This window comes from Tenrec ecaudatus, chromosome 2, assembly GCF_050624435.1.
Source record: "Tenrec ecaudatus isolate mTenEca1 chromosome 2, mTenEca1.hap1, whole genome shotgun sequence".
NCBI lineage: Eukaryota > Metazoa > Chordata > Mammalia > Afrosoricida > Tenrecidae > Tenrec > Tenrec ecaudatus.
Window position 1 is genome coordinate 290,513,861 of NC_134531.1, and position 24,395 is coordinate 290,538,255.

Consider the following 24,395-nt stretch of genomic DNA (forward strand, 5'->3'; position numbering starts at 1 on the left):
CAGTGGAGAACGCAGAAAAACGACTCAGGGAAACATGAGGGAAAGAAGTCAAAGGAATAGCTAGCTAACAGCACAAGGGTATAAAATGCAGATTGCGCAGTATGAAAGGATGCAGCCTGGAGGCCTGGACAAATACTGGGAAAATGATCTGACCCATCTTTCCATGACAAAAATACAGAAAAATGAATTTAACCCAAACATTGGAATGGAAAATAGAAAAGACACAGGTAGAATTGCATTCAAAGATATTAAAAGGAAAAAAAACTGAGAGTAAAGTAACATCCCTATGTTGTGGTTAGGTGCCATTGAGTCTGCTCCATCCCATAGCGATCCTATCTATGGACAACACAACGACACACTGCCCTGTCCTGCGCCACCCTCACCACTGTATCTGAGTCCATCGAGGTAGCCACTGTGTCCATCCATCTTGCCGAGGACCCGTCTCTCTGTCGCTGCCCTCCCACTTTACCCAACAAGATGTCCTTGTTCAGGGATTGGCCTTTCCTGACAATATGTCCATGATACGTAAGAGAAGACTCGACATCCTAGCCTCTAAGGAGCACTCTGGCCTTGGTTCCTTCAAGACGGTTCAGTTTGCTCTTTTAGCAGTTCATGGCACTTTCAATATGTTTCTCCAGCAGCACAATTCAAATGCACCCACGCTTCTGTGGTCGTCCGACTTCAGTGTCCCACTTTCACATGCATAGGATGCAATGGCGATGGAGAATACCATGGCTCGGGACAGACAGGCACAGCTTTGTCCTCAAAGTTAACATCCTTGCTCTTCAATACTCTAAAGAGGTCTTGTGCAGCAGATCGACCTGATCTTTTGAGATCTTGACTGCTGCTTCCATGAGCGTTGATTATGGAACTAAGCAAGACAACAACCTTGACAACTTCAACCTTTTCTCCATTTATCATGATGTGACCTAGTGTGCCCAGTTGCAGGATTTTGATCTTCCTGACATCGAGTTATAATCCATACTGAAGACCACAATCCTTGATTTGTCACCAGCCAGCGCTTCAAGTCCTCCTCGCTTTCCGCTTGCCAGGTTGTGTCATCTGCATATCGAAGTTTTTTCATAAGCCTTCCTCCAATCTTGATGCCACATCCTTCATATACTCCAGATTCTCTGATGATTTGCTCAGCCTGTAGATTGAACAGCTATAGTGAGAGGCTGCAACCTGACACACATCTTTCCCGATTTTAGTCCATGCAGTATGCCCTTATTCTGTTTACACAACTGCATCTTGAGCTACGTACAAGTTCTGAATGAGAACATGGCGTGTTCTGAAATCCTCATTCTTCTCACTGAGAGTTTATTATGGCCCACGCAGTCGAATGCCTTGGCATAGTCAATTAAACACAAGCAAACATCTTTCTGGTATTTTCTTCTTTGAGCCAAGGGCCATCTGACCATCAGCAGTGGTATCCCTGATTCCATGTCCTCTTCCTAATTGGGCCTGAACCTTTGGCAATTCCCTGTCAATGTACTGCTGCAACAGGTGTGGGATGATCTTAAGGCAAAATTTTACTTGTGGCTGATATCAATGATATTAGTCTGTATTTTGAGCATTCTGTGGGGGCGTCACCTTTCTTCAGATTGGGCGCAAATATGGGTCTCTTCCAGTCACTTGGCCAGATAGCTGTCTTGAAAATTTCCTGGCACAGACCAGTCAGTGCTGTCAGTGTGTCTTCAGCTTGCTGACACATTTCCATGGTTATTCCATCAATTCCTAATGCTTTCAGGAAACCTTATGCACCCCTACCATAATGGTGGCATAATAGAAAGACATAGCCACAAAATACATGAAAATTGTAGCCCAACCTTTAAAAATTGATAAAATTACATAACCTGTGAGAATTTTAGAAAACCCAATAAATAAGACATTGGGGTAAGCACAAACTACAAAAGATAGGTGATAAAATACTTAAAGAATTGGGAGTTATGCAGATGCAACCAAAACCCCAAATGAGCAGAGAAACACAAAAGTCACAGGTTAAGAAAAATAAAAATAACATGAGAAAACGTTTAGAGTAAAAGAAAAAGAAAGGAATCCAGTTTCTGTGGTAGGCAGAGAGAAACATCTCAGAGGAGGCACTTAGAGGGACCAAAGCAATGGAAGCGAATATTGCAAACTATAATTATAGAAGCACATGTTGAAGTCCAAAAATGACTTGATGCAGGGAGTTGGGGGGGATTTGGGGCTGATTGAGATAAAATATGTGACCAAGAGATAAGGGCAGTGCACCGCTATTTAATGACAATCCAATCCAGGGGCAGTCCACCAAGCAGGAGGTCGTCTAGAGGCAAGTGGGGTCGCAGGAACAGAAGAGGGTCTGGAAAGTCTTGAGTGAAGGAGAAAGAAGGTGAGGAAATCTTCCATATCCTTAGGCAGAAAAACCAGGGTAGCTCTAGATCAGAAAACTGTAAGCAACAGTGCCTTGTAATTGCAGGGTTGCATCTCCTCTATCAGGAGCCCTGTGGTGTAGGATTTATGGGTTGATCTGCTAACCTTGAGGTTAGTAGTTTGAAATCACCAGTTGCTCCTCAGGGGAAAGATGAGGCAGTGAGTCTGGCTTGGGTTTTTATAAGGACCCCTGGTGGCATAGTGGATGTCAATTTGGGCTGCTAACTGCAAGGTCCCCAGTTGGACCTCACCAGCTGCTCCACAAGAGAAAGAGGAGACTTTCTATTTAAAGAATGACAGCCACAGGAATCCCATAGAGGGTTACCATGAGTTAGAATCAACTTGCTGGCAGTGAGTTTTGGGTGTTAGCTAGCAGATTATAGCTAGCAGATGTTGAATGAAAGAAAAAAATGAATTGAAGGCACAATGAATAAAACCTCAGAGCCATACAGGATAATATTACATGTAACACACACACATATATGTTAGTCTGGGTTGACTAAAGAAACAAATCCATAGACACTTATATGTGTGTAAGAGAGAACTTTATATACAAGAACAGTTGAGTATTGAGAACACATTCCAGCCCAGTCCGGATCAAGTCCATAAATCTGATATTACCCACTGGCAAAGGTCTCCATGTGGCTCCTTCAGCTCCAGGGCTCTAGCATAGCTCCATGGACAGGAATGTCTTGTCAACAGGAATGTCTCGCCAGGAGTGAGTGTGTCCTGCCTCCAGTGAGCTATTTATCTCCTTTGCGCCTCCAAATGAGGTCATCAAGCTGCGACCTGATGGACAGGCTAGACTCCGCCACTCCACAAAATGACACCAGATCATAGATATATGTGGTAACATTGAGACAGAGGAGTGAGATGAGTGATAGGAACGGTATTTGATAGTTTACAGCTGATAGTTTCACGAATTTAATGAAATTTTCCCTGAAATTAATAGACACCTCTAACATTATCAACAAAACTAAAATAGGATCAAAACAAGGAGAAGTCACCTTGATAGACCATTGCCAAACTTCTAAAAGCCAAAAGCAAAGAGAAAATTCAGCTCATAGCCATGGAAACCAGCACAAGGAGAGTGATTATCCCAGCTCATGAAAAGCCCAATGGTACAATTAATGAGGCACTTCTCCTACGAAACAGTGGCGGTCAGATCCGTGCTCAAAACACCCAACCAAGTAAGGTCCAAGAAGGATGCAAGAGGAAGTCAAAATAGTCTGGTATGGGGACAATAACAGACACATACCCAATGAAAAATCAGTGAGAATCCAGAAGTAAGTCCATCCACCTATGCACAGCTTGGAAGCATTGTCAGATACGGAAGGTCTAAACATGGACAGCTGATTTCAACAAAAGGTTCAACGTCAGTGAATGGGGAAGATTATGTCTCTTTAGCAAATGGGCCCGACAAAACCAGCTATCCATTTACAGAAAAGTAAATCGGGATCGATATCACACACCTTGGACAAAACCAAACTCAGAATCAAAGGCATGCATGGAAAACCTACAGCTCTAAAGACCTAGTGCCTTCGAGGAGGTAATGACCTCTAGTGACCCTATTTACGACAAATAGTGGTCCTGTGTGCAGCAGAATGAAACACCAGCTGGTCTTGCGTCATCCCCACAACTGCTCGTATGATTAAGCCCATTGTTTCTGATCTGTGTCCCCCCTCTCAATGAGGATCTCTCTCTTTTTTTCTGGCTGACCCTTTGCTTTATCAAGCATGATGTCCTTTTCAGGGACTTGCCCTGCCTAATAACTTTTCCAAAGCATCTGAGATGAAATCTCCCCATTTCTACTTCTAAGAAGCATTCTGGCTGTACTGCTTCACAGATGAATTTGTTAGCCATCCATGGTATTTTCAATATTCTTCACCAACATCATAGTTCAAGTACAACAACATGACATAAGTACACTAGCAAACATAGTTGAAAACACACAGATGGGGAAGACAAACTAGATGCTTTGGACTTCCTCCTAAAAATTCTTCATGTGTATCAAATGATTGCACCATGAAAGTAAAAGGAGTGAAAGTTTAACATGAAAAAAATAAAAGTAGCACTTTTATTTGGTACAAAATAGATGAATCCATAAAACAACTCATGATATGCATGTGCCCAGAGGACATTATGCTGCACAAGGTGGTAAGGTGGATTCTCTTGTGTGTAACAGGTAGTCACACTAGAAATCTAAACCAGTTGCCATTGAATTGAGAATGACTCATGGTGACCTATGGGTTTGTATGAGCTGCAGTCCTGTGGCTCAGTGAATTATGGCCCTTGGAGCCATGGTCTTTGTAACCCCCACCAAGGACTCGATGGGACAACGCAGGGATGGTGTATGAAACCCACCTGAGGGGCCTGGTCAATTTTGCCATCTCTCTTAGTATATAGTGAGCCATCTCAGAGTGAAAACAAGGGATCTATTGCAGGACCATCAAAACAGAAGAGCCAGGAAGTGCAACATCTGGAGCCGGAGTTTATTGCATTAAACCTCCTGAGGTCAGGGGACAGAAGCTTTGAACCAGAGACACGGTGGAGACACGCAGCATCAGCAAACACAGCAGCACCAAGATCCAAGTGAGTGAGAAAAAGCAGAGCTTCAGAATTCCTGGCCCAGAGAACAAGGAAGGCTTAATGGCATTGGGAAGGAGGCTCACTGGCAGAGTAGATTGCCTCCAGGCACTTAATCGGGGGAGTTAGATTCACTGAGCCAACAACTTTCTGATTGAGGTTTATGAAGGAGTGGCATGCCCTTGAGCATTTACTGCCAGCGCTAAAGGAGCTTGGTCACACTTGTCTAAACAAGGCAGAGGTCAAAGCAATGCGTGATTGAGAGGCTGAGGACCAGAGAGACGGGTTCCGGCATAGCTGACTGGAAGAACTGTGTCCTAAGTATGTCTGATCTTGAACTTGTTAACTTCCCTAATAAATGAAACAATTGTGAACATTCTCTGTGAGTTCTATGCGACAATTGCAATGAGTGATCAAACCCAGCCGAGAATTAGTGGTTTGGGAGGGACCATAGGTGTCAGAAGTGCGACAGCTGGAAAGAAGGAGGAGGCAGCCTTCACATCTGCTTCTGAGCATTGGCCCTGGCTTGACACTGACGGTGATTCTTTTTTTCTTCAAGCTTAATTTATCAAAACCCAGTAAGCAATTTTTAAAAATCAGAGTTTACATCAAATTAATCCAGGGCCAAATACATTAAAAAAAACCTAACTTTCAAGGCAGAAGATAAACATTATAAAACCAGCATGTCTAATGCAGAATATAGAATGTCAGAATTTAAAGATATTCACATAGTATTTTATAACACTGAAATATTTATACAGTTAGACATGTTAGCAATCAGATAAAGGTTTCTCATTTTATAAAATAGCTGGTCTTTATTTTTTTATCTTATGCCATAATGTTTAATCAAGCTCTGTTTTAATGAAAATTGATTCATTTCTTGTTTTTCAGTATAAAAAGAAACCGTGTTATCTCATTTCAAGTGGACTGTCCATTTTGGGGTGAAATCCATGGGTCAACAATAGCTGGTCTTTAATTGAAGAAATTTCACTGTGTTTGTAATAAAAATGAAGGATGCTTGTAATTACATAATATATTAATGAAGGTCCCATCAACCTCATATTTGCTAGACTTGCAAATTATTTTAAACGCATTTTTCTTTCTTGATTCTGTTCAGTAGAATGTGCAGCATAGCTAATCCTTTTTTTTCTGATTTAACGCACTTTTAAATCCTATTCTCTTCCCCCCAAATAAACAGTTCTGGTCATAAGTGCCAATTTTTAACTCTTTTGTAGAATGGCTACTGTTAATTGCATTTAAATACGAACTGCTTTTCTTTTTCTGAACTCAGGTTGTAGTCAAAATTCAAATTCACAGACATAAAGAATCATGATGTTCACTTGCCAGGGATACAAAAATTATGTAGTGACCAGGAAAAGATACAATAATTTCAAAAAACTTTCCCCCACAATATGAAAATAAGTAATGCCTGCCTCTTCTTACCAGAAGGATCAAGCTAACAAGGAATTTGAGAAAATGGGTCCCGGGATTTTTAAAACTGAGTTCAAGATAATTGATGCTGATTTTTCAAACTTTAGTTTTGGGGGAAATGAGTGAAAGAACCACTTCTAGTATTAACTTGTTTTCAATACTGTAAGATATTTACAAGTGAAAACCATCTAATTACCTGCTTTAGTTCTTTTGGTATAAAAGCAATCATTTGCTTATACAGTAGCTATTAATTACACAGCACTGTGCTTCTGTTTTTCTGTGCAGCAATAAAAACATCTGTTAAAACTTCCTTATTTAGTACTCCTGAAACAGTCTAGGTAAATCAGGTCCCTGAGACTCCCAGAAAAGCTTTGAAATACTGACCCAACTGACTTCCAAGTGGAGCCACCCCTTTCCTAGATCGGGCATTTCAATCATGCACAGCGTCACCAATCTGAATTCTGAAGCCATACAAATGTCAGCCAGTGCTGCTTATAGTTTACACACTACAGGTATGAGATGAAAGAGTAAATAACATGGACACCGCATTATCCAGCATGCGTTCCATCGTTTCATAAACGTAGTCAGCGTGCTTCGTCAATGTGGGCGTGCCTTAGCGGGCTGCCTCAGCTTCCGTCAGGCTTCTGCCCAAACACACCAGTTCTCGTGTGACATAGAAGAAACGGGGAAGTGATTTTTGCACTTGTGCTGCCCAGCTTCTTGGTTCGCCTGTGTTACATAACTGTTCTAGCTATCAGGAGCCTGGGGGTGCTGGGGGTTAGCATCGGGCTGTTAATCATGAGGTCAGTGGTTTAAATCCACCATCTACTCTGAGGGAGGCTGGCTGCTTCCCTTAGGATCCACAGCCCTTAGACAGGGTGCCTTTGAACTAGAATGGACTCAATGGCAGTGGGTTTGTTTTCGGGGCTTCTAGGTATAACTTCCTAACGAGCTAGAGACGAGGGGTACATAGAACAGAATCCTTGGTTGTGTTAATAAGACTATATTAATATGTAAAGAGTTTTTCAACAAAAAATCGCTCACTGTGTTTATGTTATCTGCAACTTATAAACTTTAGAGCAGTTTTTTTTTTCTTGTTTGTCCATTTGGGGAACGAATTAGACTCACCCAAATCGAAAATGTACATTAGTTTACTTTCAGTGCAAACATGATAGTTTTGCTGACTTTGTTCTGGGCTCAATTGTATCATAACCCCAAAAAGTCTCTGTGTTGATAATACGATATAAAAAAGTGCCCATAGGTACAGGGTCCATTCCTGCGTCAAAGTTTGTACATGAATCTATCTCAATGTATCTTTACAATGGAGACAACAGAACGGTACACCAGATGCCAAAACACAACAAAGTCAAATTGATTCCATTTTATAGCACTTTTCTTCAAGGACATCACTGCACCTTGACTTTCCATGGTCGGCAGGATCTGTTTGAAGCTCCGTTCTTCATCATTTTACTTTGCCCTAAATTGCATGGCAGTCACCAACTCTATCCTTGGTGACCTGCGTTAGCACACCCGTTTGAATTCTTGGTTCTCTCTCCAAGTTTGGGTCTGAGGTTAGAGGCTGAAGAGGATTAGAAAGCACCTGGTATGAAGCACCAGGATTTCCACTGTGGTTCATGTGTCAAGAATCTAGAGCCCTAGCTTGCGAGAGCGGCTGTCCAGGTGAAAGGTGGGAGATTGCTTGAGGATTTTCCTGTTGAGAAACTGGAATGGGGGTTTCTTTCAAGAAGTGGGGAGATCTTCAACGCTGGCACGGCCATTCTCTGCTATTGCAGGCATCCCTGCCTCAGCGCCTCGCTTGATTCCGTCTGTCCCATGTGCACTGGGATTGCTTGAGGGTTCTGCGTTCTTATCTGCAGTATTCTCAACTGCTTTTGGAACCTTTTCAGATACGTCATTTTCACCCCATCATTTGACGGAATCATGCCGGCCTCTTGCTTTGTTCTTGCAAAAACCGATCTGCTAACGATTTAATATTTTCTTCACGATTTAATATTTTCTTATTTCCTTGATCTGTGTGGGCCGCACTGAGCACTCTTATATTCTAACCGCTTCACAAAGTCAGTCTTGTTTTTCCTGTCGTCTTGCAGCTGGTCATCTTGTTGAAGAAACGCCCGAGGAAGCTCAGCGAGCTGCTCCTTTAAATGACAGAGGGCTGCCATCTGCTACGCATGTTGTTCTGTAATTTACGCTTGTCATGCTGCCATCTCTTCCCCAGGTCCTCCCTGGCCTGCAGCTGGGTCCTGGGATGGCTGTAGTCTGTCTCCTTCTGCTCGATCCTTTTTTGTGTGTGTGCAAATCCACCAAGAGCAGGTCCGAATTGAGTTTTTCCAGGAGACTGTGGGCCACCTGGGTGCACTGGACCTGACTTTGCAGCTCAGCCGCTTCCTCCTGAAGCAGGATGCAGAGGGAGGAGATGCCCCAGTAATTGAAGGCGAGGATGGCAAACATCACCAGCATGGGGGAGGGCAGGGAGCCAGCCCGCTGGTTAGCCCCAAACCTGACCATGACACTTCTTCAAAAAGCTAGACATAGGATTACCCTGTGATCCAGCAATCCTACGTAAGCCTATGCAGCTTTGATATCAGTGGTGCAAATAGACATATGCACACCCATGTTCTTCGTGGCATTATTCACAATAGCAAAAAGATTCAGTTATGGGTATTTTCTAGACATAATCATATACCTCGAGGAATTGGTTTACTGAATTTGAAGGCTTAGAACGCTACCTTTGTGGGACAATTGCCACAATAGAGTTCATAAAGATAATGTTATATATCCTACTTTGTTGAGTAGTGTATGGGTTTTAAAAGCTTATATGTGACTATCTAAGGTAGTCTTTAATGGACCAGAGCAAAAGAGAATGAAAAAAAAAAAGGTCAAAGATTCAAATATAGATAGCCAACACAGACTATATGATCTTATCTGTCTTCGGATCAGAAGAACTAGATGGTGCCCAACCTCAATTGACCATCTTGTCTAGAGACACAATAGATGGTCCCGGATACAATGCGTGAAAAATGGAGACCCAAACCCAAACTTCTAAAAAGAAAGTCAAACTATTGACTGGTAGAGACGAGAGGAAGCCCAATTCATGACCCACGAAACCACCCCTCAGCCCCGTTTTGTCAGCTCTAATACCTTTTCAAATCATCTGTATTTGATATAATTTGATATCCATGGATTGACTCACCGACTGTTAATAATGGGCTCAAACATAACAATATTCATGAAGAGGCTGCAGAATTGGGCAGTATTTCCCCTGTAGTACATAAGAATTGCTATGACGTAGGGTCAACCCAACAGTACTTTGCAAGATTCTATTACGGTGTCCCTGGGTTACATAAACAGCTAAATGCATGCCTACTAATTGGAAGGGTGGTGCCTCCAGTTGACCTGGGTGTGCTTTAGAAGAAAGGCTTCATGATCTGCTTCCATGAAGAGTCACTGCCATCGAGTAAGTACTGATAGATAACAACTCTATAAGACAGGCTAGAACTGAGTTTCGGAGTCTGGGACTCTGTATAGGAAAGCCCTGTCTTTCTCCTGCTCCAGCCATGAAAATCCAATGGCACACAATTCTGCTTTGCAACACGTGTGGTCACCGTGGGTTGCAATCAACACAATGTCAACTAGTTTAAGGTTTGCTGTGATTGGGGAAATGAAACCAACGCTGTACCGTTACAACTAATAATATTAACTTCAAATGCATGGTGAGACTGTGTAACATGTAAAGTACAAAATTTAAAAGATTATAATAATCCAAGGCTTAACTCCAAGTATTAAGTTCTTGGAATAATTCAAAAGCTCCTAACATGGGGCAAGCCTTACCAAGTGAAATTGAAAAAGGAGCAAATACCATAGTGTTTATCATATTTTTACTCTCATTACAGGCTCTAAGCTCTAAGACAAAATCTTGTGCAAACAGAACAGAATCCCTTCCGTTATTCCTTCTGGGAGCAGGGTGACAGGATTTAGACACCTTGTTTTCTGAGTAGACAGGGAAGGGAATGACAGAGATGACAGCAGACAGGAAACAGAAAGAGATGATCAACCCAACTGTTTCTGATCGCTCAGCAGTTGCATCTTTAGATTCTTGGACACCTCTTCGGCTTGCATTTGTGGATGCGCTTCCTAGATGTTTGCACTTCTCCCATCCAGGCACTAGCCAGGCCCGACCCTGCTTAGCTTCTGAGCTCGGACGAGATCGGGCGCGTTCAGGGTGGTATGGCCGTAGACAGTGTTTGCACTTCTTATGTGCTTTGCTTGCCTGACTAGTCTGTAAACTTGAAGACAGCACCAAGGTGTCAGAGGGAAACAGTACAAGTGAGAGGAGAAGAAACTAGAGACGGTGAAAAGACTCCGGATAGGGCAAGATATGACAAAATAACGAGGTATAAATTACCAAGGGCACATGAGGGAGGGGGGAAAGGGGAGGGAGGGGGAAAAAAAAGAGGACCTGATGCAAGGGGCTTAAGTGGAGAGCAAATGCTTTGAGAATGATTGGGGCAGGGAATGTGCAGATGTGCTTTATACAATTGATGTATGTATATGTATGGATTGTGATAAGAGTGGTATGAGCCCCTAATAGAATGTAAAAAAAGAAAAGAGGAGAGAGAAAAAAAAGAAAACAACTAGGGCAAGGAATGTACACATGTGCTTTATACAATTGATGTATGTATATGTATGGATTGTGATAAGAGTGGTATGAGCCCCTAATAAAATGTTAACAACAACAAAAAAAGAATCGAAGAGAGAAGGAACAGGAGCCACGAGTAGAGACTTGATAGGGATCTCACGGGGCATCGGTCTCCTCTCTGGACATGTCCCCTCTGTGACCCTCCACCTGGCTTCCTTTCTTGTCACTCTTGGGGAAAGGTACTTCTTCCTCCTTCCGTTTCACTCTTTTCTACTTTGTTTCTTTTGTCTCAAAAATACACAACACTGGGACCATTTCTACCGTGTTGAGCGTCATCTGATCCAGTGCTTCCCGTCCGATCCAGCTGACCACTGGTCGAGGATAGAATCCGAAGGAAGAGAATTTTCCAGTCACAATGCTAGTAGTTACAGCGTCTGCCTGTCTAGGAATTTGCATTTGGTAAAAGCTACAAGTTTAACCCAAGTCCGTTGCCCTTCATTTTGAAAAAGGTGCTCTCTGTGGAAGCCACACCTCTTCTCCATTGCTAGCTTCATTAGGAGCTATCACATATTTTATTCTCTATACCACAAACACACTGCCATCCGATCAATTTTGACCCATGGTCACCCTCTAAACGAGAATAGAACAGCTCTCCAGAGTTTCTCAGACTATAGATCTGTACACAGGCAGATGGCCTCACCTGTCTCCTGTGGAGCAACTGGTGGGTTTGAATGGCTGACCTTATGATTAGCAATCCAATTTGTAATCCACTGGACAACTGAGACTTTTGTCTATTTCTGTAAGGTTAACATCAACTCATTTTGCCAATTCTTGATGCAGTAAATGCTAGGCCCTCAGGTATGTTGTAATAATAGAGTTTATGGGTTTGCACAGAAGGTGCCAAATGTCTGTTTAAAGCCATGGTAAGTTGTGAAACCGCAATGAAAATAAAGCATTGTTAGGTAATGGTGGAGTGGATCCTTATTGCTAGTTGGGCTATTTTAATAGCATGGACTTGAGGCCAGAAAGAGCTAAGCCACACATAAGAGATACTAATTCTGTACTTTTTGCTTGTCCTGGGCAGCTCTATGCCTCTTTCAGCATGGCTTTCATGAGTTTGTTTGCTGTTTGTTTTTGTTTGCCTACAGTGTATCAGACCATTTTTAAATGAGTTAAAACACTCCACTGACAGCGTATTTTCCATTGGCTGGCTTTTATTTTCATCAGTAGAAATGGATATCACGTCCTTCAGGATCGAGTCGTTTAATGTAGGCCTTATCATCATCATTGTCTAGATGGTTGCAGCAAGTTTGTATGGCAGGTGACACGACTAGCCAGGAAGTAGGCTTTAAAGCTAGAATTTCTACTTCGAGGGTAGCTTCCGAAGCATGGGTCGTGTAAGTTCCATACATCTAATAGTGTCTTGGCCTTCTTTATCCGTCCTAGATCGAACATAGCTAAAGCTGCAGTGATAATGGTCCCAGAAACCTGGTCCCCCTCCCTGAGCTTTCACCTCAGAGACTAGTACCCCCATCCAGCTGTCCAGGCCAAACACCCGGATGTCATCTCCCCCTTTGTTTGTCCATCCATCACTGCCTCCCCCTACATTCAATCCATTACCAAGTCGTGTCCATTTTAGGCTCCAATTGCACGATATGCATGTTCCCTTCTGTGTTGATGCAAAGCACCACTCCCACTCCCCTGAGAGGTAGTGAGGCAGGCTCTTAGCTTCGCTCCGCATTTTCCTTTGTATAATACGAATACAACTCTATTATCAATGTCATGCCAGCCTTTTGTGGTTGACACTTCAAAGTCATTCCATGTCTCTTCAGAGAAAAAGCACAGCTTTGAAGACGACGAAGTTTAGTATGCAGCTCCCGTGTATTAATCTAGGCTGTGCAGTCTCACAGGCATTTCCACATTTCCTGAAGTACCGCAATGCTCTTCCCACATGCTGCTCCCAGTCTCTGGTCACTCATTAACCCGCACCTTCACAATCCACACCAACAACGGCTCCGCCCTCCCACCCCAGGGCAAGCGTTACTTCTTTGGGACAATTTTCCCAGCCATCGCCATCTTCTCTTTCATAGCACTGTCTTGGGTATTATTATTATGAGCACTTACCACTTTTGCAATTGTACACATATGTGTGGAATTCTTTAGAGGCACTTTGGCGGCCCTGTCAAGGAAGTGCTGCGCTGCCAACCTCAAGGTCAGCATTTCGAACCCACCGGCTGCTCTGTGGGAGGATAAGGCTTTCTGCTCCCTGAAGATTTCCAGTCTCTGAAACTCTGCATGGGGTCTCTAGGTCCACTCAGCTGCCTGGCAGCGGAGTTGTTGGGCAGAATGACTGAAGTGCCTTCTCTCTCAACAGAGGGTCCCCCCTGCCTCCCCTTGAATGAGGGAGGGCTTAGTGGATGCTTGTGCTTCCTTCCCTCTCCCACTTATACTCACCACTTGTCTGAACGAAAAGGTTGTAGATTTTGGTCCAAGTGCCCTCTGGATAGAGAGTAAAGCTGCATTCATACCTTCCACTGAGTGAGGAAGACAGGTTCCTTAAATGCAACGTCCACCTTAACACGTTGTTGGGCCTTTCCGTGAAGGACACCAGGGACTCACAGGGACGCTTGTTGGCACAGTAGAAGCCGTGCTGAGGGTGATAAAGAGCAATCAGGTTCCCGCGCGTTGTGACCTTGGACCATTGCATCTGCACCAGGAAGGTGGTTTTCCTTGTTTGGCAGGTCAGGTTGACTTCAGAACCAGGTAAGGCATAAACATCTTCTTCTGCATTGACTGTTCCTTCCCACACTCCTGAGAATGAAGGAAATCTGTCATTAATTGCCATAGAGTAACTCTCTTTAAAAAATCATTTTATTGGGGGCTCGTACGGCTCTTATCACAATCCATCCACCCATCCATTGTGTCAAGTACCTTTGTACATATGTTGCCATCATCAGTTTCAAACATTTTCTTTCTACTTCAGCCCTTCGTATCAGCTCATTTCCCCATTTCCCCACACTTCCTCCCTCATGAATCCTTGATAATTGAGAAAAAAATTTCATGCCTTACACCAACCCCTGTCTCCCTTCACCCACTTTTCTGTTGTCTGTCCCCCTGTAGGGGGTTCCATGTCGATCATTGTGATCGCTTTCCCCTTTCCCTCCTCAGCTTCCCCTTCCTCTCCTGGTATCACTACTCTCTTTATTGGTCCTGAGGGTTTTTAACTGTGCGGGATTCCCTGTGCTTCAAGCTCTTATATGCTTTGTACCAGTGTATATGCTCTGGTCTAGCTGGATTTGTAAGGTAGAATTGGGGTCATGATAATGGGCGGGGGGAGGGGGAGAGCATTAAAGAACTAGAAGAAAGTTGTATGTTTCATCAGTGCTTTACTGCCCCCTGACTCGCTCATCTCTTCCTTGTGACCCTTCTATGAGAGGATGTCCAATTGTCTACAGATGGGCTTTGGATCTCCACTCTGCCCCCGCCCCCTCATTCACAATGATATGCTTTTTTGTTCTGGATCTTTGATGCCTGATACCTGATCCCATCAACATCTCATGATCACATGGGCTGGTGTGTTTCTACCATGTGGGCTTTGTTGCTTCTGAGCTAGATGGCCGCTTGTTTATCTTCAAGCCTTTAAGACCCCAGATGCTATATATTTTGATAGCTGGGCACCATCAGCTTTCTTCACCACATTTGCTAATGCACCCATTTTGTCTTCAGCGATCGTGTCCGGAAGTTGAGCATCACAGCATGCAAGGCTATTAGAACAAAGTGTTCTTGTGTGGAGGGAGTACTTCAGTAGAGATCCAATGTCCATCTGCTTCCTTAACATTTAACATATAAATATATGCACGTAGATCTATTTCCACATCCTCATATATAAATATATTTACATTTGTATATGCCTGTATTTAGACCTCTATAAATGTCCTTTTCCTCCCAGTTCTTTCCTCTATTTCCTTTTACTTTCCTCTTGTTCCACTCTCATGTTCGGCCTTCATTCGGTTTTCAGTAATTCCTCTTGGCTACATTGCCCTTGATCAAGCCCCACCAGGCATCCCATGCCCTCCTTGTCATAAATTTTAGATCACTTGTTCGCTAGTCCTTGGGGTTGTTGACACCCTCTTCCTTTCCTCCCCCTCCCCCTCTGCCTCTCCCGCATAGAGTCTTTTAATCAGCATCCCTGATCTGTTTGCTGAGGTGAGGGCACAGCAGAGGAGGCTCCTCCCTGGCAACCCTAGTGGCAGGAGAGGGCTTTGTGCATTGTCCTCAGAGAGGAGCAAGAGACGCACTAGAAACAAGGGAGCATTGGCTTAGGGAAGCTGGCAGAAGTTAGACTTTTGCTTATCTAACGTTGTCCCTTGAACGATCCTCCAAAAAGAATCCACTGACCAATGCTGAATAAAATAACGCTTAATAGGACAGTCCACCAGCAAAAATCTGCTCTCCCAAACCAGTCAATCAATCCCCTATGATTCCTACCGATGCCATCCAAAGCTGATTGTAGGACTGGCCTGTGGCTGGCGGTACTTTGCTCCATTGCACGAGCTCACTCTGGATTGCGAGCCGATGCAACAGCTGTTAGCAGCAACATTTCTTATTGAATCTAATGGACTTTTCTTTGGTTATAAATCAACAGCTGTACACCATACCCACTGTTTCTTTCAGAAATGGTGAGCATGTCCAATGTGTATAGCAGTTTCCTGTAGGCTCTGACAAAGGGTTTTACCTATCTTATTTCATTTAATTTTTCTCACACAGCAGATGAGTGATGCTTTTAATCCCACTTATCAGCACAGTAACCAAAATATTAGACGATTTGCTCGAAGCCACAGCTCCAATAAAGGAACATGAATTAATGTGTCCAGAGCCTCCTGTAGCCTTTCCACAGACTCCAACCTGCCACCCAAATTCAGTTTGGTGGAGTTCGAGTAGGAAATTTGACATGCACGTTTTTGAGATATGTAGAAATCAAAAGATTCTCTATTTCCTTATGTCTCCTGAGAGATAGAGGGGAGACACTATCTCAGGTAGAGGGCTGTTGGGTTCTTATAAACAATGCTCAGAAATTCTGTACCCCAGAGGAAACTCTCATCGATTCTTTTACCAATGGCGCAGGGCACTTAAAATATGCTACATACCGAGCCTTTGACATGTCCTCCACAGTGTGGGCCTCAGTTTCAGAAATAACATGAATCCTGAGACAGCAATGATATATTATTGTGACAAGTACCACCAAAACCCACGAAGAGAAACGATTAAAAAATGACAAGCAACTGAGAAGAAACCAGGCTCTTGAAAGCACCCGACAAACGGGAATTATTGCACCTTTATGGAAGCCCATGTTTGAGGAGGCAGAAGTTAGTGCGGTTTGATCTAGCTGCCTCTCAGCTGTCCTTTGCCTGATAATATGCCTCTGATCTTATCTATGGAATTGTGTTCCAAAGTTCTCTTTGATTTGGGTAGCCTCCTTCAGGATGTCCATTCTCAGTCCCTCTGAAAAGCACAGTTAATTTGAAAGACACTCCGGCTCACTGTAAGACTGACATAGATCTTCTACCTTCCGTTTTTAAATAGGTCCGTTAGGCACTGGTTCCCAGGATAAGGACCCCCTTGGTCTCCTAGGTCTCTAACGACACAGACCTCATTCAAAATCAACCTATGTTCAACTCCCAAAGACATCGGTCTTTTGAGGAGAAAGGCTTGCTCTATCAAGAACCCGTGGGGTCCATGACAGAGAAAACTGTTTCAGAAGGATCTGTGAGCAGTGATGGCTTGGTGGCTATTTTCTTTCTTTCTTATTTTTGGTGAGTATCCTGGAGCTGTTCTGACTACCCTTCAGAGAGCATTTCGTTTCCAAGAAGCACAGTTTCCCAATCACCCCAGAGATCCTTCTAAGAAGGAAATGGGTGAGAATGCCCCCTGAGAATGCCCCTTCTTGTTTTTAGCATTTACCCATAATCGGCTCTAATCTCTGACATCTCTCCAAAGGTAGCTGCCACTTCAATGCACAGCTGAAAATCTTAGCAAGGCTCTGCCCTTTGCCGATCCATTTCAGTAGCAGGCACGAGGCATTTCCAATGAACTCAGGGGCTCCACTTGCCCCGAAAGCACCGAACTCAGGGGCCCCCACCTGCCCTGAAAGCATCGATCTCACCAGAAAGACAACTGGAAGCCATACCCTTGAGGAAATGGATCTGGATGATGGAGCACACGGCGCAGTAAGTCCACTTCTCCATCGCCTCCTGAGGGCCTCACATCAGCATGTCCACAACGATCACAGAGGCCAACTGCTGTCTCGCCCTCAGCGAACTCCAGCGACCTGATTCGTGCTGCAACCCCCCAAATCTACCACAAGCCTGTGTGTGCTCATCACTCGGCTGGACCCCAGGAAACGAGACGTAGACAGGAAGGCAGTGCGGTTCAGAGATAAAGCATAACCTGACACATGACAGTGTGCGTTCATTCCGAAATCTTGTGTGTTACCTTCTTTCAGAGACTGCTCAGGACTCAGAGATTGGGCCCTTCAGAATCGCTGTGTCAATCAAGCTGCTTTGAAAGTGTAAACACAGGAAATCATGCACAGCCACCATTGGCACATGTGTTTTTTATACTCTTCTGTTCAAGAGCACACAGTCATTTCACAAATGCAAGCTCGGGGCCTCTGGTGATGGTTTTCCTGTTCAATTTTTCAAAGAGTTTTCTTTCTGGAATTGCTCCAGGGCTTAAGAGCAAGGAAAGAACACATTTAATTTTAATACAATCTGAAAAAGAACCGAGAGTAGCATCCGATATTAAACTGGATTTTAATTTCTCCCTTCTTCTATGGAAGGAGTCCCTGGGCAGTGGAAATGGTTCAGCATTTGGCTACGAAGCACAAGGCCATCAGTTTTAAGCCTATCCAAAAGCACCTCAGAAGAAAGGCCGGGCCATCTGTTTCCGAAAGTTCACATCCTTGAAAATAGTTGCCAAGTGCAGCTCTACTCTGATATACCCGGGGCCGCCTTGAGCCAGAATCAACCCCACAGCAATGAGTTTTGTAAGTGAGAAGGGAGGGCTCATTTTGAATCCTTTGTCTGGGTTAATCAGGAGGTCAGACAGAGAAGAGTCCTGGGGTGGCTGGAAGCCCGGTGGGAATTGCTTCTCTGTGTCTTAGTCAACAGCCAGGTAGAACAGGCAGTGAGGGTTAGACCGCAAAGGCAGAGAAACTTCTGGTCCAGCCAGGTATCCTGGTCTGCCCACCGAACCATCCACGTACAGAAGGCTGAATTGGGCTGCAAAGAAGCGGCCCAATGATCAAAATATCTGGCTGCTCATGAAAGGACTTGACAACCATTTCGTGCCAGATAATGATTGTACTGCTTTTCCCACTTAGGATGAAACAGTCCAGCACCTCGCCCCTATTGACTGATATTAAAAAGAAAAACAAAAAGACTTTAGGCTAAGAGCTAGCATATGCATTTAAGGCTGAGACTAGTTTGACCAGATTAATAAAATAGTTGTACCAGATTATCATCACTTCTATGCTAACACCCCCTGTGCGAGAACTTTGGGGTGTGGAGGATGTGGACACAAGCAGATGCAGTCTGGAGTCAGCGCCGCTCAGGAGATTAGACTGGAGCAAGTGAGAAAAGAATGCTCACATGATGGAACAAAGACTGCGTTCTCCCCTCCTGTCCAATCTGCCTCACAACTGCATTTATGGGTTGAATTGTATCCTTAAAAAAAAAAGTTGAATTCTTCATCTCTGCTGTACCTGTGAATACGATCTCGTTTAGAAAGGAGTTGTTTGCAAACAGAACTAGTTATAATAAGGTCATATTAATGTCGAGCGGACCCTAACCTCTTCCTGACTGATGTCCTTCCCAGAAAACTGAGGGCCACAGGGTAGTCAGCCATGCGAAGGAGGAGGGAGCACGTGGGTCACGCTGCCACAGCCAGGGCATGCCAGGGACCACCAGAAGCTAGAAGAGGCCAGGAAGGGTCTCTGCCCTGGGGCTTTCAGAGAGTGAGATCCTGCCAGCCCCTGAGTTGAGGACGTCTAGCTTCCAGCACCAAGAGATCATACATTTCTGTTCTGCTTCCTCCCTCCTTTTGAAAATTGTGAAATTCTGTGGCTCACATTTCAGATCATCATTTTTGTATTAAAAAAAAATTCAAACCTTACACATTGGGTTGCTAACCCCAAGGTACTCCGGTTGAAACACCAGCGGCTCCACAGGAAAAAGAAAGGCGTGGCTTTCTACTGCTGGGACTGTAGTCCCAGAAAACACAAGGGCAGTTCTACCCTGGCCTGTAGGGTCACTGTGAGTTTGCTTTTGGTTAAGCCACCTCCCTCCCCGGCCCCCGTTTTGAGTTCTCCTCCCTCGAGTGCATATTACTATCTTCCCCTTCACTCAAGTTACATTGCGTGCTTTGCACCCACCCAGTTTGAAGCCGCTTGTGACAGTAGCCCTGGAAAAAGAATAGAACTGTCAATCTCGCCATGGAGATGATTGCACTTATGACTATTCAGGTATTGAAAAGGCTAAAAAATGGTCTGACTTATTTCCTACCTCAGGGCTTCCCCGCTCTCTCGTTCCTCCTGAAAGTTTCTGATCACCACTGGTTCCGGCCTGGTGGGGCTGACAGGGATCTCTCCAGGGAACGCTAAAGAGCTAACAGTCCAGTCCTTGGTGGACTGGTCAGCGGTTACCCCATTTCTTTGTTTCATTCTTTCTTCCCACTACATTCTAGTTAATCAAACAGATGGAACACAGAGGCGGCAGACCGGAGACCCACCAAGAAGTCCTAATCTGCAAGTTGGTCTCCCTACTTAACCGAGAAGCAGTATGAATTTAGAGAAGCGGTTGAGCTGCCTCACTTCCTTGGCCATAGTAGGAGGGATTCGCCTAAGTTGAAACCAATAAAATCTAACCTTAGTGAATTTACTCCTTCGAGGTATTGAATGATTTCTGATCTCTTATTTCTAAAGTGAAGCAGCTCTTAACTTTTTTCTTAAATATAGAAAAAATGAAGAATTGCGGTGTATTTCCCAGAGATAAACTCATGCTTAGGAGAGGCCCTGGGTATTGGTGGGGTGGGGAAAGCTGGCCAGAGCTACCCATTCCGGGTGTTATTCAGGACCTGGTACGTGGCAGGATTGTGCGGCAGAGTCTTATAAACCTAGGAAACTCTGGGAGCTGTAGCCATGAGATCAGACTAACTGGAGCCATCCTGATACCTACTGAATACTAATTGAACTACCTGGTGCCCTGCAGCTGCACGAGCTGGGTAACAACCCTCCATAGCCGCTTGCCTGCAGCAGGGGGCAGCAACGGCCCACAGACCGGCCCTGGCATCGCCCGTGAAGGAATTGCCCCTACCATTTCTCAATCCTGGTGATGTTTTCTAAAGGCCCTTTCAGCATGGGGATAGATATTCTTCTCTTCTTAAAAATAACTCCCCCAAGGAACTCCTGTCAATCTCTTCTTCTATCCTCCCCGCTCGACAAATCCCGGGTGCACCGCATATCTGCGGCCTTAGTCTGCCGCGTGTGAGGAGACGACAGAAGCACACCAAAAGAAATCTTGAACTTCTCGAACTTCAGAGGCAAAGTCAATTATTTACAAAGGGAAGCAGGGACACACATAATTTCTGCTGGAGGCAAGCTATGGTTGTGTGGTTTGTACAAACTTTTAAAAAGCTCCTTTTAAATGGCCTCAATGAGAAAAGGACATTTTCAGAAATAAGAAGTTGAGAAAAAGGTAAAATACTTTTTTGTGGGCTTCCTGGTGGTTAGCGCTTACTGATTGGTCTAGGATGCTAATTTTTGTCCACTTGTATTAAAAGTAAAATTGCAGAGTGGTATGCTGCTTGCATATATTTAATTGTCATAGAAATGCTTAGAAAGTGGGATGTGCAATGTTTCAATTAATTGAAAAATATTTGTTGTCCGCCAAAAATAGAGTTTCACACACAAGGGATTACTGAAGAGCCATTGTTCTCAGTGGTTTTAAATTACAAAGGATACATGATTGTTTTAATTGGGATCTTTGACTTTAACCTTGAGCAATGTTGAATTGGAAAATGTTTTGTTAGCTATATTTTTATGACAATAAATAATACAATTAAAAAATACAAAGCATAAGACATAGGTCTTATTCTTAAGGCACTTATTTAGCTGAGAAGGAAGCCTCCCCATATATTAAAAGAGCCACCTAACATAAGGCCCACAATTGAATAAATACACATGATTTTAGAAAAAGGAGAAATGTCTTTGAGGTCAATTATGCCCAAGTTCAGTGTGGAAGCTGCCCTTGGCTTTATACATAGATGTGAGCTTAATGAGAACCATACGTCAAACCATTGCAGGCAGAGTGCAGAGTAGGCGTCAGCACTTGAGATTAGAGCTATCCAAAGCAGATCAAGCAGGTGGTAAATCTGCTCTTTCCCTAGAGGAGATGCTTTGCGTATGACTTGTGACAAATAGAGCTATCGAAGGGTATGGAGGGAGAGCTTTGAGTTAGAGACTATGGAGGGTAGAATTGTGTTTGTTTTGTCAGAGCTATATTTTTTAGTAAAATAATAACATCGATAGGACATGGACAAAGAAAAATTTTAGTTGGATGGATTGTGTGGAAATTGAAAGGCGGAAAGCCCATGAGCAAACCAGTTCTCATTGGGTATGGCTCAAGGTAACCCCAGGGTGGTCCAAGGGACCTCTGGATGCGTTTAAACCACACACTTTTAGCCATGTGCTTAATCATCTGTGCAATCCTTAAACTATGTGGGCTTTTCCTTTGTTGCTTTTGTTTGTTTGTTTGTTTGTTTTAGTCACTTTAGGAGGAGAACCTGCTGATGGGCAATTACAGCAAAGTGTGATGGAAGCAAGGACAATACAAAGGAAGAGTAGTGAGGATCGGCATTCAATTGGACATGAAATTAAAAAAAACATTTTATTAGGGACTCATAAAACTGTCATAACAATCCATACATGCATCAATTGTATAAAGCACATCCGTACATTCTTTGCCCTCATCATTTTCAAAACATTTGCTCTCCACTTAAGCCCTTGGCATCAGGTCCTCTTTGTTGTTTCCCCTCCCTCCTCTCTTCCCCCTCCCTCAGGAGCCCTTGATAATTTAAAATTATTGTTTTGTCATATCTTGCCCTGTCTGACGTCTCCCTTCACCCCCTTTTCTGTTGTCTGTCCCCCAGGGAGGAGGTCACATGTAGATCCTTGTAATCGGTTCCCTCTTTCCAACCCACTGACCCTCTACTCTCCCAGTATCGCCCTTCACACCCCTGGTCCTGAAGGCACCATCCACCCTGGATTCCCTGTGCCTCCAGCTCCTAGCTGCACCAGTGTACATCCTCTGCTCTATCCAGACTTGCAAGGTAGAATTCGGATTATTGGGTGTGGGGAGCAGTGGGGGAGAGGAAGCATTTAGGAACTGGAGGAGAGCTGTATTCTTCATCGGTGCTACATTGCACCCTGACTGATTCATCTCTTCCCCTGAACCCCTCTGTGAGGGGATCTCCACAAATGGGCTTTGAGTCTCCACTCTGTACTTCTTCCTTCATTCACTATGGTAAGATTTTTTTGTTCTGATGATGCCTGATACCTGATCCCTTCGACACCTCGTAATCACACAGGCTGGTGTGCTTCTTCCATGTGGGCTTTGTTGCTTCTGAGCTAGATGGCCGCTTGTTCACCTTCAAGCCTTTAAGATGCCAGACACTATCTCTTTTGATAGCTGGGCACCATCAGCTTTCTTTGCCATATTTGCTTATGTACCCATTTGTCCTCGACGATCGTATCATGGAGGTGTGTACTCAATGATATGATTTTTTTGTTCTTTGATGCCTGATAACTGATCCCTTCGGAATCACGTGATCACATAGACTGGTGTGTTCTTCCATGTGGGCTTTGTTTCTTCTGAGCTAGATGGCCGCTTGTTTATCTTCAAGCCTTTAAGACCCCAGACGCTATCTCTTTTGATAGCCAGGCACCATCAGCTTTCTTCACCATATTTGTTTGTTCACCCTGGACATAAAATTTTTAAAAACCTCTGAAATTTTAAAACTCAAAATAAAGAGAAAGGGAAAAAGGAGCTGGATTTTTGCTGTTTAACCAAGAAGCCATTGTCAATGAATCCTGAAAGGATGATTCATTAAAAGTAAAAACAGAAGCTACAGGTGCTGTAGCAAAATGTGGCAAAGAAATTAGATGGTGCCCGGCTATCAGGCAGAATAGCGTCGGGAGTCTTAAATGCCTGTCTCCAAACAAGTAACCATCTAAGTGAAATGTCAACTAAGTCTACATGGAAGAAGCACACCAACATCAGTCACCAATGAATTGTAAATCATATAATCCAAAGTGAAACGAGGGATTAGAATCAGAGCCTAGACTGTGAGAATCTGGGTTGCAGAAGGCTATGGATGACAGTGGGTGCCCAAGGTACATTTGTGGGATCGACACTGGAAATACGCCTCTGGGGAACTCCCTCTATCCACCAGTGAGGGATGAGGGAATAGTGGTACTAAAGAAGTGCGTTGGAGAGATGGGTATAGTAGATCAAAGGCATGAATCTGAATTGGACAGCTAAAAGTTTGTCAGTTGATCCCTGGACCTGATTTGGTTTTCAACATTTTCTGTACTTTTATTTGGTCTTTGTTTGTTCATATTAGGTTGTGTCTCAGAGGTCACCTTCTTGAAGTTATGTTATATGTTTTTCTGTGTTGTGATATATGAAATCCAGGATTGATGAACGTATAAGGACAGCAAGTAGAATAAGGTTGTTTTTTGTAGGGGAGGTGGGGTGTGAGTGGTACAGAGATTGAGGTGGTGGGAGGGCGGTTAAAAGGGAGACAATGTCAAGGAGTCCAGGAAGAAAAAGAATGTTTGGAAACTGACGGAGGTAGCAATTGTACAATTCTGCTTGACCTGATTGAACTATAGAATAATATGATACATGTATTAACTCCCAATTTATTTATTTATTTTTTAGGAATAGACTTGGAACTGAGAATAATAAAGAACCTATTTGCTACAACGGAGAAGCTCTCTCTTCATGAGAATAAGTTTCCTTTTTGATTTTTACTCAGATAATATGAAGTATTTTGAATTATTATCTTTTTTTATGGGAGGAGAATGCCTCTTCTTCCACAGAGAAGCTGGTTTCAGACTGCTGACCTTGACATTACTAATCCAAGGTGTAACCACTACGCCACTAGTGGGATTTGAATTACTATCTTTTTTAAAGAAAAGAAAATCATGAGAATTTCAGTACAGAAACCTGCTTTATCACCACCATTAATT

The 24,395-nt window shown here is 43.7% G+C and overlaps 1 protein-coding gene and 1 pseudogene across 3 annotated transcripts in view; both read right to left on the reverse strand.

Annotated features, from left to right (window-relative positions):
* The window catches only part of CD96 (CD96 molecule), a 119,515-nt gene extending 102,184 nt beyond the window's left edge, over positions 1-17,331 (reverse strand). For all 3 annotated transcript variants that reach the window (XM_075543472.1, XM_075543471.1, XM_075543469.1), the window contains exons 1-2: positions 17,274-17,331; positions 13,541-13,897 (exon numbers count right to left, since the gene is read on the reverse strand). In XM_075543472.1, coding sequence (XP_075399587.1) covers positions 13,541-13,897; positions 17,274-17,331 — 415 coding nt within the window. The remainder of the gene's footprint in view (positions 1-13,540; positions 13,898-17,273) is intronic.
* LOC142439077 (protein GOLM2 pseudogene) lies at positions 7,907-8,955 on the reverse strand (annotated as a pseudogene).
* Positions 17,332-24,395: the final 7,064 nt, after the last annotated feature.